A 16,353-nucleotide genomic window follows, 5' to 3' on the forward strand; every position below is an offset into this window, starting at 1 on the left:
TGAAGAATTACTATGGATGAAATATGAATTATGGATAACCATATATAAAACTCAAACAACAGTTAATTGCATACATGCTTTTTCTATATTTTTTACTTTCATTACAAATTATTCAGTTTACACATCCCTTCACTAGAGCTGGAAAATCCACTAGGTTGTTCTATTTGCTTCCAATTGCATTTCTAATTTCTCTCATTCCTGATTATGAGAGATTATAAAATAAGATAAAAATACATTAAAAAAGAGAGTGACCTACTTATAGAGTAAGTTTTTTAAACTTACTTCATATCTTGGTCACCAATTCTAAAGAAATCTGATAATTTAGATCTATTTACTAAATCAAACTATCGAATTTTTCTAAAATTGATAGATAAAATATTACTTTCGGAGTAAGTGGATCTCTCTCAAACAAAAGAAGTTAAGTTACACGATACATATTATTTAGTTCAGCTTCTGCATTATTCGAACAAGTAGAATAACTTAACAGAACCCAGAGGTTTGTTTCCCCCTTATAACATGTCTTATATCTTATTAATGAGTCAAACAGAAACACAAATACAAGAAACTAAACACCATAAATAACACTAAACAAATTTTCCAAGTAAACCAACCAAGCATATTAGGAAATTCCCTTTCTAAAATTTCAGTTTCCACTTAACTAGACACAACAAATCCCTTAGTTCCTTCAAGCTGAATTGTCTACAAGCTCCAAGCTTATGAAAGGAGTTGCACAACATGTTAGTTGTTGTAATGGGCAACTTCTCTTGGAGATTCACTATGCTTCTGGTGCAAGTTAATGCTCATCTGCAGAACCAAGTCAAAACATTGAAACATAATTATGTTATTTTAGTAGGGAACCACAAATTGGTTTAGGGTAATGTACCACGTATTACATAACCCCACCAGTATCAAAGAGAACCACTTTTCAAGTGACTATGAGTCAAAAAACCAAAAATAAACAGTAATTTCTTGGTAATTGGGTCTCTATCATAAACTGTTATGGTTAAAAAGCTTTTGAAAAGCTGAAACAATTGCTACAGGCCTAATAAATATGAAACCTAGGTATGTATAATTCCAACCCGTATATTCTCACACTAATCTGTCACAACAATCATAGTGGTATAATGCATATAAACTCCTGGTGAATCACGCGTACTAGATAGTTAACAGGGTGACCATTAACCACAAATGTACTGGTTAAACATGTTAATCATTTGTAATTAACCATGAATTTATACATTATTACTCCTGTCGAAAATGGTGCATAAATTAGTTTGAAATGATATATTTTGGTAACTTTTACCTCAATCCATCAGCTGCAAGCTTGAATCCTTCCAGGATGAGCATAAGCAGAATTGTTTCTCATGCGAGTATCGTACTTAGGAATCGGCATTACTGTCTCGAATGCTTCAACTAGCAGTGCCACCTTCTTCTTTCTAGCTGGAGCAAGTTTTGTGACTACTTGTCTAAGTGCACAATCAATCATCCAGTCATCTGCATTTTTTCTCTCATCAATAATTTGATGCTTCAGATCAACCTGTTCTGGATCTGGTTCAGGAACCAAAGGGAGGAAATTAGGCTCCCTTGGGTTGAAATTTCTCATTTCATCAACATCTTCAACCGGTTTATTGTGCCTGTTGCGGCCGATCAAATTCTTAGTGATGTCTATCTCTTCACCAAATATGCAGCTTGTGCTTAGGATTTGGAAATCCTTAACTTTGCCATGATCTTTCGCCGAAAATTCCTGATCATGAACAGGACTGGTGCTTTTATCCTGCACATCAAACAAGTGAACTTGATTCACCTCTTCAATGCTTTCGTCGATTATCTCAAGGATGGAGTATATATCTTCGCCCCTCTCATCAGTCTTGCCTGTTTCACTCATCTTTGGACATTGATCACAACCAGTTTTCTCCTCATCGAGTACCTTCGAATTGCAAATAATCTCATCTTCCTCATGTTCTTCATTGACTCCATCATTATCCTCTGCATTCATCAAGTACTCAAATATTTTCTCCTTCAATGAAGATTGGTCATAACTTATTCCACCGGAGGAGTAACCAGTTTCTTGATTCTCATTGCTACCAATTGTTCCTTCCAGGAAAGAACTAATTCCATGTGGTTGATCTTCGAAACATTTGCTCTCTTCTGCATCTGCTTCTTCGAGTTCTTCATCCGTAATGTCCTCATAATAGCTGCTTAAGATGCTATCTAACCATATCACAGACACATTATTAGAATTCTCTGATATGGACTCAACTTTTGAGCCACTGTCCTCTTCTGTGAAGACAGCAGAACCTGCATCCTCTTCATCCTCAAATTTGTGACAATTTTCATCCTCCCACTCCATATCAATAGCTTTGGAATCAGAACCATTCATTTCAACATCCTCCATGTTTACCCCATCAATGCTAGACTCATCACTGCAGTAGCTTCCCATACTTATTTCTTCATGAAACCAGCAAGCTTGGTCAATTAAATCCGAATCTCCGCCATTTTGTTCTTGGAAAAAGCTAAATTTGTCATCTACTTCAGTTGCAACATCATCAAAGGCTTTTTTCAAATTCTTCCCAAGATCAATCTCAAACTCAGTTGGAGTATCAGGCACTGTTGAATTAACTTGCTTACCATCATCCTCATTTGTAGACTTGATATCTTCTTGATCCTCAACCCCTTTGTGAAAATCAAGTTCTCCAATCTCCTCTGCTCCTGTTTCTTCACCCCCCTCGTCATATATTTCAATAAAGTTATCCATGCCAATTTCATCATATGCAGGTTTTCCATCACAGACATTCTGCTCAACATCCCAACCCTCGTTTTCTATCTCACATGGAACCTTCGATATTTGAGGGCTAAGACTTCCCATCAGCTTCTTGCTCATCTGCTTCTTCAAAAGGCGCCTCCTTTGCGACACGAAACTCTTCAGAGGAGGCAAAGGAGCATGATGATGGCCATTAAGAGAACAATATGTATATGGACAAACCTTCACAAAAGAAGTTCCCTCTAACTCAGTTCCCTCAGAATTCAGCATAAGGTATGAAGGGAACTTTGAGTCTTTCAAAGTTGAAGAGCATGTAGCTCTCTGTGGTGTACTATTATCTGTTTCACACATGGAAGAAGCTCTTGTTGATTTTCTAGGACAACTTCTAGAAGCCTTGAAACTAGTAGTCTTCTTTGTTAATGTTCTCACCAAACTCAAGCTAGATGATCTTGACAAAGCTTTTGCAGCTTTTTTATTACTAGAAACAACACAACTAGCTTTTGAATCACTTGAAAATTTTCTTGGGTCAGAACAACCAGATTGAGTGTTTCTAAGGCTCACCATGAAAACTTCCTTTTTTGCATGTGAACTGCTTGTGGGTTTCATGTAATTAGGAGAACCATCTGATTCTCTCATCATATGTTGCTTCTTTTGTGGTGATGCTGAAAAGGTCGTAGCAACATGAAGAGGTGATGATAGTTTTTCTGATTGGTGTAAGCTCTTTTTTGAAGGTGAATAAGATTTTTGAAGAGCCTCAAGATCAGAAAGTTTGATTGATCTTGACTTCATTTTCTTCTTCATATCAGGTCCTCTAGTTTTGCAATCTTGGTGCTGAGAAGAAGATAGTTTCATGTTAACTAAGTGCTTATCTGATTTAACATGATCAACTTGGATACCAAGCTTATTAGGCACCTTTCTTTGAACCATGTTTCAAGGAAGATGAGAACTATAAGATGAACAAGTTGGAATTTGGAATTAGTGGTTGGTTTTGCCTTGCTTGGCTTTGTGGAGTTCAAGCAGAAGAAGAAAAGAAACGTTGTTTTGGTTTTTGTTTTAACTTATGAGGAAGTTCAGAAAGTAAAGAAAAGGAGGAAGACTTGAAACCCACACAACCAGAGAGATTCTCCCCTCTTGGTTTGGTTTAGTTATATTAATTTAGTTTCAACTGTGGTTAGTTGATGGGATTTAAATATGGCTGGGATAAGTATTTGATGCTAACTGCACTAAAACGTGGTTTTGAGTAGGGGTTTTCAAATTCAAACCAGTCCAATAATAAAACCGAAAACCGATTTAAAATAGACCGAAATTGCAAAAATTGAATGCATTTGGATTTTGTTGGACTTATTTTTTAAAGACCGATTAGTCTGGTTCGGATTTTGGTTTCACCTCTTGGATCCAGACCGGACAGAAATAGTATGTAAAGTTTAAATGTGTAATACTTTTAAGTGTTTTCCAAACTTAATCTTAAGTCTCAACTCCAAAATTGTACCTATATTTTATTTGTTATATTCTATAACACACACTTATATATGTTACTATGTTTTAAATCATATTGATTATATTTGATACATATTTTTAGAACTTAAATCAATCCCATAACCAAATGAAGATGATTCAAGTGTTATTCTGACTAGGTGTTTTATTATCAATTTTATTATTGTGAAAGTATTATTGTTATTAATCATCGGTAGAACATTGTAATTGTTAAAATTATGTTACAAGTGCTCACATTATTGTTATTTGATATCTTGTTGTTTTGTTGTCTTGTTATTATTGTTATGTTGTTGTTGTTACTATTTTTTACTTTTATTATTATTGTCTTACTGTTTATTACGATTTTATGATGTTGTTTACTTATACTATTGTTACACACATTTTAATGTTGTTTCAATGGTGTTGAACACTATTTTTATTGATGTTTTATGTTTAATATTTAGTCATTTTTACGAGTTTTGAATATAAATGCAATTTTAATATTTTATAAAAAAACCGATCCAAACCGATCCGAAACCACATATTATATTTGGATCGGATTGGATCGGACATCTTAATATAAACAGACCAGACCAATCCAGACCGCATGTTAATTATGCGTTTGGATCAGATCTTTTTTTGTCTAAAAACCAATGCAGATGGACCGCGAACACCCCTAGTTTTGAGGCCTTCATGCGTGAGCATTTTATGACTTTAATTGTGTTTATTAGTTTTTTTTATAATAAAAAAGAATATAATATCTATGAACTGTTATTCTAAAAATGTATATACACTTAATACATTTTCCATGGCATATATTATTTTTTAGTATTTTGAAGAGTAGATAATAATTAAAGATAAATTATAAATAATATATATACTATATATAAAAGTCAAAACTTAAAATAACTTCTCTCATGGTGTAATTTTCATTTTCTATATTGTCTTTAACATTATTTAATTTTTACATAAAAACTATATAATCCTAAACAACTACCACCAATACATTAATTAACCACATATCTCACCTTAAATTAAACATTATCATAAACACAAAAAAATATAATATAAAGTACATCGAACACAACAAATACATTTTAATTTACAAAAATGAAATATAAAAAAAATTGAATATGTAGTATCACACAATATTCGTCGGCAGACACTTGTACACACTAGTTATGATAATGTATAAAACTCATAATATTAACAAATACATTTTTCTCTGTGAAAGGAATGGTACTTATTAGTTTTTCTATGTTTGAAAGAATTAAGATGACTTAAATATCTTCTAACATATAGATAATCCATTCATTTCATATCTTATAGTTATGCGCAATTTAAAAAAAAAATAATATAAAAATTTGATACAATTTGACTACATAATATTATTCAATTTACTTTGAAAAATACAATAAAAGAAGAGTAAGAAATAGATGATGAAAATTTCAAAGATAAGTAATAAATTAAAATACATTTAGAAAATAAAATATAAATGCATATTTGATTTCTAAAACTTCAAAAAACAAAGTCTAATATTAAAAACTTAAAATATCAAAAACATAGAGAAATAAAATATTATGAAATGTTATTAAACTTGGACTAATCATTGACTCAATAAGATATTAGCTCAAAGAGTTATTGATCACATAAGTGGATCAATGGTTGAAATAGTTGACTCAGTTCATATTAGAAAAAGTAATGAATTAAATAACAAACACAATTTTTTTTTTACTCCAACAAAAAATCACAAATAAACTCAAAAAATCATCAAACAATATGGTTTTTATAATTTAATCACAACAAAAATGTACAAGTAAATTTTAAATTTAATTAAAAAAACAATGATTATGTCCCAACATAAGCTAACAAATATTAACTTTAATCACCATAAAAATAAAAACAAATTACAAATAAGTTTAAAGAATGAGTTACTTTCTTAAACTAATTGAAACAATTGAGTGCAATTAGTCCAACTAAATGAATCACCAGTTTTATACTCAGACTTACCAAGTCAAACCAATTTATAGTAGTTTTGATGTATAATATGTTGGAAGAGTAGCTCAGACCAATTAGGTGCTTGATTCTCGGTCGGACTGACTAATCCGAGCCAAGAGTTTAATAACTACAATATACAAAATCACATTAAACACAATGATAAGGATAGGGTAGACACAAAATTATACGAATACTTTAATAGATCAAACTGTCTATCAAGTATGATGTTTAATTTTATAATATATTTTTTAATTTGTCAAAAGTAGTAGTTATTCTCACCCCTTTCAATTGTAATTTTGAGAATATATATATTCACTCATTTTTTGAAAATAAAATATGTCTTTATACTAGGAGTCAATTTATCTCTTTAAATTCATTCATTTTTTTTGACATGTATCTTATATTTTTTACAATAATAAAGAAATAAATAAGACACATATCAAACAATGAGTGAATTTAAGGAAATAATTTGTCTTCTAGTATTAGAAGACATTTTATTCTCTAATATATATACTTTGGAAAAACTAATAATAATACGAACTTTTACTCTCATGCACCTTATGTTAGGTAAAAAAAAGACTCTACACACATCTAAAAGAAGATTAAAAGATATAAAGTTATGTTGGAACATAGTTTGTTGAAAGCCATTAGTGGGAACGGATCAATCTAATTCATCAATTCATTTTATTTCTCAAACTTCTTGAATCATAAACTCATGTGTCAAAAAGTTTTACATTAAATATTGTGCTCTGGTCTTTGTCTTATTGGATTATAAAACTTAAGATGAGGCAGAAGGAAAACTTTACCCATTTTCATATGATTTAGAGTCATTACCAAGTTTTTATAGTCAAATCATAGAAAAAATCCCTTTGTGTCCATCTTCAATATGCACATGTCTTTACATTGGAGATCTAGATTTGGCTGTCAATTATTCATCGGAAAATGTATTAACATCTCATCCACACGTACTAAGGCAAGACCCTATCTAGATGGATGGAAAATTATATTTCTTATTTTTGTATCTAAAAAGATTTTACTTCCTCACATATTTTTCTGCCTGTAATAGGGAATCAAGACTACATAGTTATTATAGGTAAAAAAATGTTTGTTTATTACATGTGTTTTGTTTATTTTAAGGAACAAAAGTGACATAGTGCAATTATTCAAATGATGAATTGAGTAAAAAAGTGAATACTCATAACTCTTCCTTCATCCTTAATATGATGATTATTTTTATAATTTTTTATATTTTATAAATTAATTGAGAAAATATATTATTTATTTTATATTTATTATGGAGTTAAAAGCTCCTTAATATTGTCTATATTTCATTATTTATTTATTATATTATTTTTTGGTTTTTAATTAAAAAATTTCTTATTAGGCCGATTAATAGGTCTCCTATATGGTCTTCTCCTCCGAGTAGGGGGAATATATCCTAGCCCGGTATGGTCACCAACATTCCTAGTTTTACTAAGCATAGTGTCTAACATGTTTTGACTCTTTGAGAGTTTTGCGAGTTTTTCGTTTAATCTGAAATTTTTGTTTTTCAAATTATCGCAAGAATCATAGAGAGTTGATTGACATAAATTATCATTAGAGCAATTGCATGCATTACAAGAATAGATCAAATCTAATGTTTCATTTTCCAATTTTAGTTCATCTAATTCTTTTTGTAATGAAACTATTTTTTGTTCATTTAGCAGGATTACTCTTTTTCTATCGGAACTAATTCTAGCTAATTTCTTTAAATCATCATGCAATTCGACATACGCATTATACAAATCCTCATAAGGAGGATAATCATCAGATGAAGTGTCAGAATATACCTCGTCTTTACCTCTTTCAAATTTGAGCAACAAGCATCATCTGTTCTGGTCATTAAGCATAGCTTGGTTGTCTCATCTCCATCTGAGGTGCTCCTCTGGTACATCCCATACTATATAAGCTTTCTTCGATTTGAAGTCCCGAGGAGTGCTCTTATTTGAATCAACCTTCTTGAGGTAAGTAGGACATTGGAACCTCATATGTCCTCGCTCTCCTTTGTTAAACAATTTAAGCTCTTTACTCTAGCCTTTCTTGGTCGACTCGCGCGCTTACTTCTTATAGAAACGTTTGAAGCCTCATTTCTTTAGGAATTTCCCGAATTTGCGTATGAGAAGGCTCAAAGTTTCTTCATCCACATCTGAATCAGATTTATCCTCTTCTCTCTCTTCTGTAGATTGAGACGTTGTTGCCTTCAGAGATATACTTTTCTTTTTACGATCTGATTCTTCGTGCATAGTCAGGATGCCAAGCTCCATTTCGTGCTCTTGAAGTTTTCCAAACAATATCGCCAAAGGCATGGAGGCAAGATCCTTTGATTCCATAATAGCTGTTACTTTTGGTTGCCATCTCCTGTCAATATAGCGTAAAACTTTGTTAGTAAGCTCTCCTTTATTAAACAATTTATCCAAAGCAACTAAATGGTTAACTATATGAGTGAATCGTTTTTGCATGTCACCGACAGATTCATTTGGTAACATACGAAACAACTCATATTCATGTGTTAGGGAATTCATCTTGGCATGCTTGACTTCGCTAGTGCCTTCGTGAGTCACTTGTAAAGTGTCCCACATTTCTTTCGCACTTTGGCACTGCGAAACCCGAAAGAACTCATCATAGGATAGGGCTGATGTGATGATATGCTTTGCATACAGGTTATACTGAACCTTTTTGCGTTCATCATTGGTCCATAGACTTTTTGGTTTATTTTTCGGTTCATCGTCCACTAAATGTTATGGAACAAAGGGCCCGTTGACTACGGATTCCTAAATATCCGAGTCGATGGCCTCTATAAAGATTTTCATGCCAACTTTCCAGTAGGCATATCCTTCGCCACTGAAAATGGGAGAGCGGTTAATGGCTGCGCCATCACCGCCAAAAGGGTTGGTGGAACCCATTTAATTTCCCTAAAGGATCACGCAGATACGATTGAGCTAGCACGACATACTAGCTCTGATACCATTTGTTAGGTATCAGTGACATGATACACCTAGAAGGGGGGAGTTGAATAGGTGTCGCGGTTCCCACTTACCGTTATTCGCACCAAAGCCCTATTCTGGAAAATCACCCAGTTAATTGATTAAAGCAATGACTTAATCGATTAAGTCGCACAGAATTAACATTTGCTGAATGACTCAATTATACAGCCAATTACAGATTATACACAAATGATATAACAGATAAATTTGAACAGAAATGATCTTTATTTGGCAGTAATAACATATCCAAAATATCAGCTACAATTGGCAATTGAAAACTACTTAAAATAGTAAAGAGATAACAAAAAGAAACAACCTGCAACAAGGTTTTTATACTAGTTCGTTTTGCGGTCCACTGCAAAACTACATCCAATCCTCCCTTCTGATCTAGGAGATTTTATTCACTAAAATTGAAGCCAATGTATCTTACATACACACTTCCAAGTATAAGACCTTGAACGCTACCTTCTTGAATTCCTAGAACCTCTATCTTGGTTTGACCTTACCCAATCGCCTAGGAAAACCTTTCCTATGATCCAGCATCAGGAAAGAGTATGTTCTAAACTCAAGACCTAAGTCTTGGTGAAGACTCTCTGATCTCGGTGGTGGTACGACACCATGAGACGACTTTCCTTGTTACAAAAATAACACAAAAAACAGAGTAATGTGAAGCAAAAAAATAGCTCAAATATTACAACTAAGAACAAGCTATAAACCCTATACAAATCTCACAATTACTAAGAATATGTATAAGATCAGAATCATGAAGAACATGTAATTTCTACCCTTAAGAAATCTCTAAACAGTAATGAAAGAATCATGCAAGAACAAGATAGAATGATGAACAATTTAATCACATGCAATGGATGACATGTTAATCCCTAAGCATGATACTATCTCACTCTAATCTCACATGCAATTCTCTATGCCTATATGACATACAAAGAATACAAAAATATGCAACTTAGCAATTCTAAAATGGATGAATGAATGTATGAAGCATGGTGTAAAAACACAGTTTATATAGAAAAGCTGTTTTGTACCCAGTTAATCGATTATGTTGCCTATTAATCGATTAATGAGCTGTTTGAGAGTAACTGAATTCTGTTTTTCAATTATCTGTTGAAACTATTAAAACTACTGGCATATTTTCAGTTAAGATGTTAATTGGTAAACTATCTATATGTTATGCTTATCAACTATACATGTTTTTACTATTATGTTATGCCTAAATGCACAAATAATATGTATGATTAATGCATGAACGTATAATAAGCTAGATGACATGTCTCATGTAAATGATATGATAGTTTTTAGACTTTGTGAGATTTGCATCTAGGTTTACCTAACCTAGACTCAATAACTAAGACACAACTAAGACTCTAGTCTAGACATGAAGATCTTTAATCTTTGACATGTTGATTTGTTGAGTTATCTTTAAGCTTTCACTAATTCCTTTGTCTTCATCAAAATATAGACAAGCTAAGTGCTCTCTTGACACATTGCACTTTCAGCTTTTAATGTTGATATTAATTTTATATAGTATTTATTCTTTTGAATGACAAATTCAAACATCTTTTAGTCATCTCATATGTAAGACTTTTCTCACATTTTTTCTTCTTCTAGTCACTCATTTTACTCTTTGTCACAATTTAACATTTTGTCTAACTTCCGTACAATTCCTTCATGTTTAAATTTTCATAAATAAATCATTCACAAACTAAATGACTCACTTACATGACTTTTCTAATATTTTTCTATATCTCCATTCTCTCATTTTATTTTATTTTATCACAAACTTACCATTTTATCAACCTTCCTCACAAATTCTTCATGTTTAATTTTTCATAGGTAAAATTTTTCACAAACTGAATAAATCATAGTAAGACTTTTCTAATATTTCTCTCTCTCTTGAGTCACTCATATATCACAATTTAACATTTTGTCAACCTTCCTCACAAATTCTCCATGTTTAATTTTTCATACGTAAAATTTTCACAAACTAAAGAACTCACAGGTTAGTCTTTTCTACAAAAATTCTCTCACATTAGCCACTCATTTCACTTATTTTTGCCACATGCTAATATTTTGTATACCTTCCTCGCAATTTCTCCATGTTTAATTTTTCAAAGATAAATTTTTGACAAACTGAAGATGTCACACGTAAAACTTTTCTAATTTCTCTCCCCTTAGTGACTCATTTAAATTTTATCACAAATTAACATTTTGTCCATCTTCCTCACAATTTCTGTATCTTTAATTTTCACACATAATTTTTTCCTTTCTTCAATAACCTTATACAACTTATTTAATTTTATCATTTCAAATTGTTCAATATGTATTATTTAATATTTTATATATTTACACTACACTAATTATACTACAATAGAGGCAATGCAGAGCTACCCGTACGAACGCCATGCTATAATCCTAATATATATCTATATATATCAAATTTCGTGATCATCACCTACTTCAATACACTACTCTTATTTTTGTTATTCTTTTCTAAGAAAATAAACACATGAACGGAGGTTATCTCCAAGAAAATCAAACTAATTCAACTTTTTCTCATGCAAGAATTCCTCCTATCGGTTCTCTATGTTTGCACTTTGTGTCTAGCATAGCTAATGGTTATGTGAATATGGTTCTATTTGATTCAGAAGTAGTTGGAAAATATAATCATTGCTTTACGTATTGAGATTAATGAATTATTAGTTAGTATTCCATTTTTAATTTAATCTATTAATTTTATTTCCAAAGTTCAAATTAGATTTCTATTTTAAATAACTGAGATATTGTTTTTTATTTAACTTTATTCATTTTGATGTGAGTTGCTTTTGTTCCCTTGATTTTGCAGTAAGAAAAAAGTTCCAAATTAGAAAGTTCACACTTTCTTAAGCATTTCTACCATACATTTTCCTTTATTTATCCGAGGTGTGTAAGTATCTCTACCAATAAGTGTTACTCATATGAATTAAACTCTTAACATTTTGATTATTCTAGGAATCTAATAGGGTCTTAATCACTAAATCAACGTTTTATTGGTTGTGACAATGGGTTTGAATCTAAGAACTTATTACTAAAAACTATATATCTAAACTCCAAAATCCTCATAACTAACCCATTTCTCATTATTATTTTCATATCTAAATGCCATTTTCATATTTCTTACATAATTACATAATTGTAAACTCCTAAAAATGGTATCAGTTGGTTTTTTTAGAGATTTTTATTTTAACCTCAGCCCTTACTTACCTAAAAGATGAGGATAAAGAACTAAAAGGTGGTAAGTTTTATTAAAAAGGAAATATATAAATTTTAGAGAGTAATATATATGCACTGTCAGCCTAAGTATTTATATACGTTCAGTACATTATCGACTGTTCATTGATGTTACTTTTTAAGAGTTAATAATAATTAAAAATAAATTATGAATATTAGACTAGTGTATAAAGTTTTTGCACATATCTTTTCTCTAAATTTTATGTGTTAATTGAATACATCTTTTCCAAGAAAACATATACATTTATGGGTCTTTCTCCTTGGCCGTAAACGAGATTAAGAAAATATTTTTTAATGAGAACAATTACAATATTAAATATTAATTACCACTGTCCTATTTCTTCCCTTATAATTTTATTAATTTTTTTATCTATACATTCTCTCTCATAATATTTCCCACTCCCACCATCTCTTTTTGTGGCTGTGGGACTTCTATGGGGCGCTACACTCATGCCCCCTTTGATGGCTATGATAAGATAAAAAGAGGAATATGGTATAAAATAGACTATGATATGAATTGAATAAGCTATTATCATATCTATTCTTTGGTACGCACCAGAGAATAATAACATTGATGTTGTGGTGATAGTTATGTATAAGTCTTTGGGGCTAACTATAAAACTACAACTTTATCCATATATACGTATATATGCATGAAATTTCATTCCAAATATTCATAATGATAAGTTTAAAAATGTTAATTGTATTAGTAATCTATCAAAACATAAATATCTTTCTTGCATGTCTGGAAAATTATTTATAATTAAATCTACACTAAATTTTCAACAGTTTCCTTTTAAATGTTTACTAGAAGACAACCACTAAAAAATGATAATCCATATTTGTTGCAAAGTGTGGTCTTGACTAGATTCATGGCCAAAACGATTGCTGGATAGTAGCTGTAGAAAGAGGAAGTTTAACAATAAGAGTTACCACACTATAAATAAGGGTAGACTTTGGCTTTAAGGTTTTTATCATCCAATAAGATAACTCAGAAATAGATTTCAATGCTCCAAAATCATAAATTTGTCTCACGCGATCAAAATAATCAAATTATGTCGTCAATTCTGTCATCTCATTCTACAAAAAGTCTATATTAGGTGCAAAACCTTTCCACATTTAGTAACGGCCTAGGGAGTTATATCTAACCTTTTATGAGGTACTTTATTCAAAATATAGCATGATAGCTTACCAGAAAAGCTACATAGCATTTAACATATCATTCAAAATTCCATTTTCCTTTTCAACTATTCCATTTGTTGAGGAGAATAAAGAGCAATAAAATCATGAATAATGCAATTTTCTCACACATATCTAATATTTTTTGTATTGTATTTTCCTCTATCAGTTCTAGACCTTTTTATTTTGAGATGTAATGTAATTGATTTTCGACTATTGGAGGTCCACGTGGCTGTTGGAGCATGATTACATCAAGGCAGAAGGGTGTAGCATAGTTAATTGTCAATTTCCTTTTATAAAAAGTTGAGTTATTAATAACTGTCCAGTTAGTTATGGTACTTACTTTTCTTTCCCTTTTGGTTTGTATGCTTGTTGAACAAGCTCTTTTCCTACTACACAGACGTATATACCCATGATGGCTTCCCCATTCATCATATAATAAGAAGATAGATGAATTACACAAAATCAATATGATATCAGAGTATAATGCTCTGAATACTGTTGTGTTTCCATCAATTTTCCATTCTTTTATCTTCTTCCTTTTTCTCTTATTCTTCAATCATCTTCAATTGAACACTATTTCACCAAGCAAAAGAATGGCAGAGCAAAGACCAGATTCATCATAACAATAATCGCAAATTCCATCATTCAATGATGAATTGTAATCACAGAATCCTGGTAGTCCATTCTACCTTCATCCAGGTAAAAATCTAGGTGCGATTTTAGTATCAACACCATTAGATTGAACAAATTATCATTCTTGGAGTAGAAGCATGAAACATGTTCTATTATCTCAGAACAAATACAAATTCGTGGATGGTTCAATTATCACACAAAGTTTTGAAGATTTGGAGTTTGACATTTGAGAGAGCTGCAATATCATGATGATTTCGTGGAATTCAAGGTGTTTGAAAACACATATAGCACAGAGCGCAATATACATTAATAATGCTAAAGAATTATGGCAAGACCTAAAGTATAAGATCTCAAAGGGGGACTACTTCATAATTTCTTATTTGCTTTAAGAGTTGCACTCAATCAAACAGAGAGATAGAGCAATCTCAGGATACTTTACTGATTTGGAGATTCTTTGGGAGGAATTGGAGTCATTAAGGCCTACACCTTCTCGCACTTGAGCCATAAGATGTAAGTGAAATCTAACAAGAATTATGAGAAGTCATAGAGAATCTGAATATGCCATATATTTGTTAAAAGATTTAAATGTTGATTTTAGCATAACAAATGCTTAAATTTTGTTGATGGAACCTTTTCTAACCATAAACAAAGTATTTTTATTAGTTCTTAAACAAGAAAGACAAATAGTTGGAATGAGTCCATCTATAAAAGTGTTATTCAACTCAAATGAGTCAAGAACAAAGCTCATTGTTAAGAATGTTGGGCAACAATGGAGAGGAAGCAATGGCAGACGGTACATGAACAATAGAAACAATACCTTTCAAGGAAGATGAAGGGATTTTGATAGAAGCAGTAATACCATGGTGTGTACCTTTTGTGGGAAAGAACGTTGCACAACTGATGTATGCTATTACAAGCATGGATTTCCACCAAATTTTGGGGGAACAAGCCACGAAAGGTAATGTTGTGATAAACAATGTCACTAGTGACAACCCTGCATCATATGAGAGATTGGATCACTCGTCGAATTCTAGTGACTTTTCCATCAGCTTCACTCCAAAGCAATTTGCTCAAATGACTTCTTTGCTTAACAATATTGATACTAATAAATTTGATCATAAAGTAAACCAACTTAGCCTTCAACCTATTGAAGATGAACCTAAGGATTCTATACAAAACAAATGTAATGTTTATCCTTGGATTCTAGACACTGGTACAACTGACTATGTGTGTCCAATTTTTTCTACCTTTGTAACATATCACTGTTTAAATCTTGTTGTCATTAAACTCCCTAATGGTTATGAATTTAAAGCCAAGTATTATGGCATTATCATGTTTTCATAAACCCTTGTGTTTCACAATTGTTGTTTATCCCTGAGTTCAAGTTCAACCTCATACCCATTCACAAACTAGCCAATTCATTACATTGTAGAGTTTTTTTTTTGAAAAATCTCAACGTATGAATCATAATATGATTAACTTGAATATGATTGGATTTGGTGATATCCATAACAATCTATACATTCTAACCAATCCTTCCAAACCATGTGATGTCAATACTTTCTTTGTCAATTATAGTTTAGTCAATTCCATTATATTGCTTTTTTTGATTTGTAACATTTTCAATTAGGTCATCCTACTTTCAATGTATTAAAACCCATTTGCAAAGACTTTGACTATGTGAAGTTTGATTCCAAAAAGATATGTAATTACTTTCACCTTGCAAAGCAATCCAAATTTCCATTTCTTAATAAAATGTACAAATGTTCCCAAGCTTTTGATCTCCTTCACATGGATATTTGGGGTCCTTTGTCTACCTCATTTGTACATTGCCATCAATATTTCCTTACTATTGTGAATGACTTTTCTAGGCACACTTGGTTGTACTTAATGAAATCAAAATCAGAAACTAGAGGTTTGATGCAAAGCTTTGTGATTTTTGTCCAAACACAACTTCATAAATTCATTAAGGTCATTAGAACAGATAATGGAGTTGAG

General features: G+C 31.5%; 1 protein-coding gene across 6 annotated transcripts; it reads right to left on the reverse strand.

Moving 5' to 3' along the window:
• Window positions 408–3,921, reverse strand: LOC109347897. 6 transcript variants are annotated; one of them, XR_002107672.1, is made up of 3 exons: window positions 1,304–3,921; window positions 760–804; window positions 408–723 (listed from the first exon to the last, which is right to left on the reverse strand). XR_002107672.1 is itself a non-coding variant. In XM_019588010.1 (3 exons), exons 1-2 carry the CDS (start codon window positions 3,686–3,688, stop codon window positions 1,313–1,315), a joined length of 2,343 nt encoding a protein of 780 aa, XP_019443555.1. In that variant the 5' UTR covers window positions 3,689–3,921; the 3' UTR covers window positions 408–804; window positions 1,304–1,312. The 6 variants fall into 6 exon arrangements, 4 of the variants coding, with proteins under 4 accessions (XP_019443555.1, XP_019443556.1, XP_019443558.1 ...); XR_002107671.1 differs by having other exon boundaries at window positions 408–584; window positions 655–804; window positions 1,304–3,920; XM_019588010.1 differs by having other exon boundaries at window positions 408–804; window positions 1,304–3,423; window positions 3,457–3,921.

The sequence above is a fragment of the Lupinus angustifolius genome, chromosome LG05, assembly GCF_001865875.1.
Source record: "Lupinus angustifolius cultivar Tanjil chromosome LG05, LupAngTanjil_v1.0, whole genome shotgun sequence".
NCBI classification, from domain to species: Eukaryota; Viridiplantae; Streptophyta; class Magnoliopsida; order Fabales; family Fabaceae; genus Lupinus; species Lupinus angustifolius.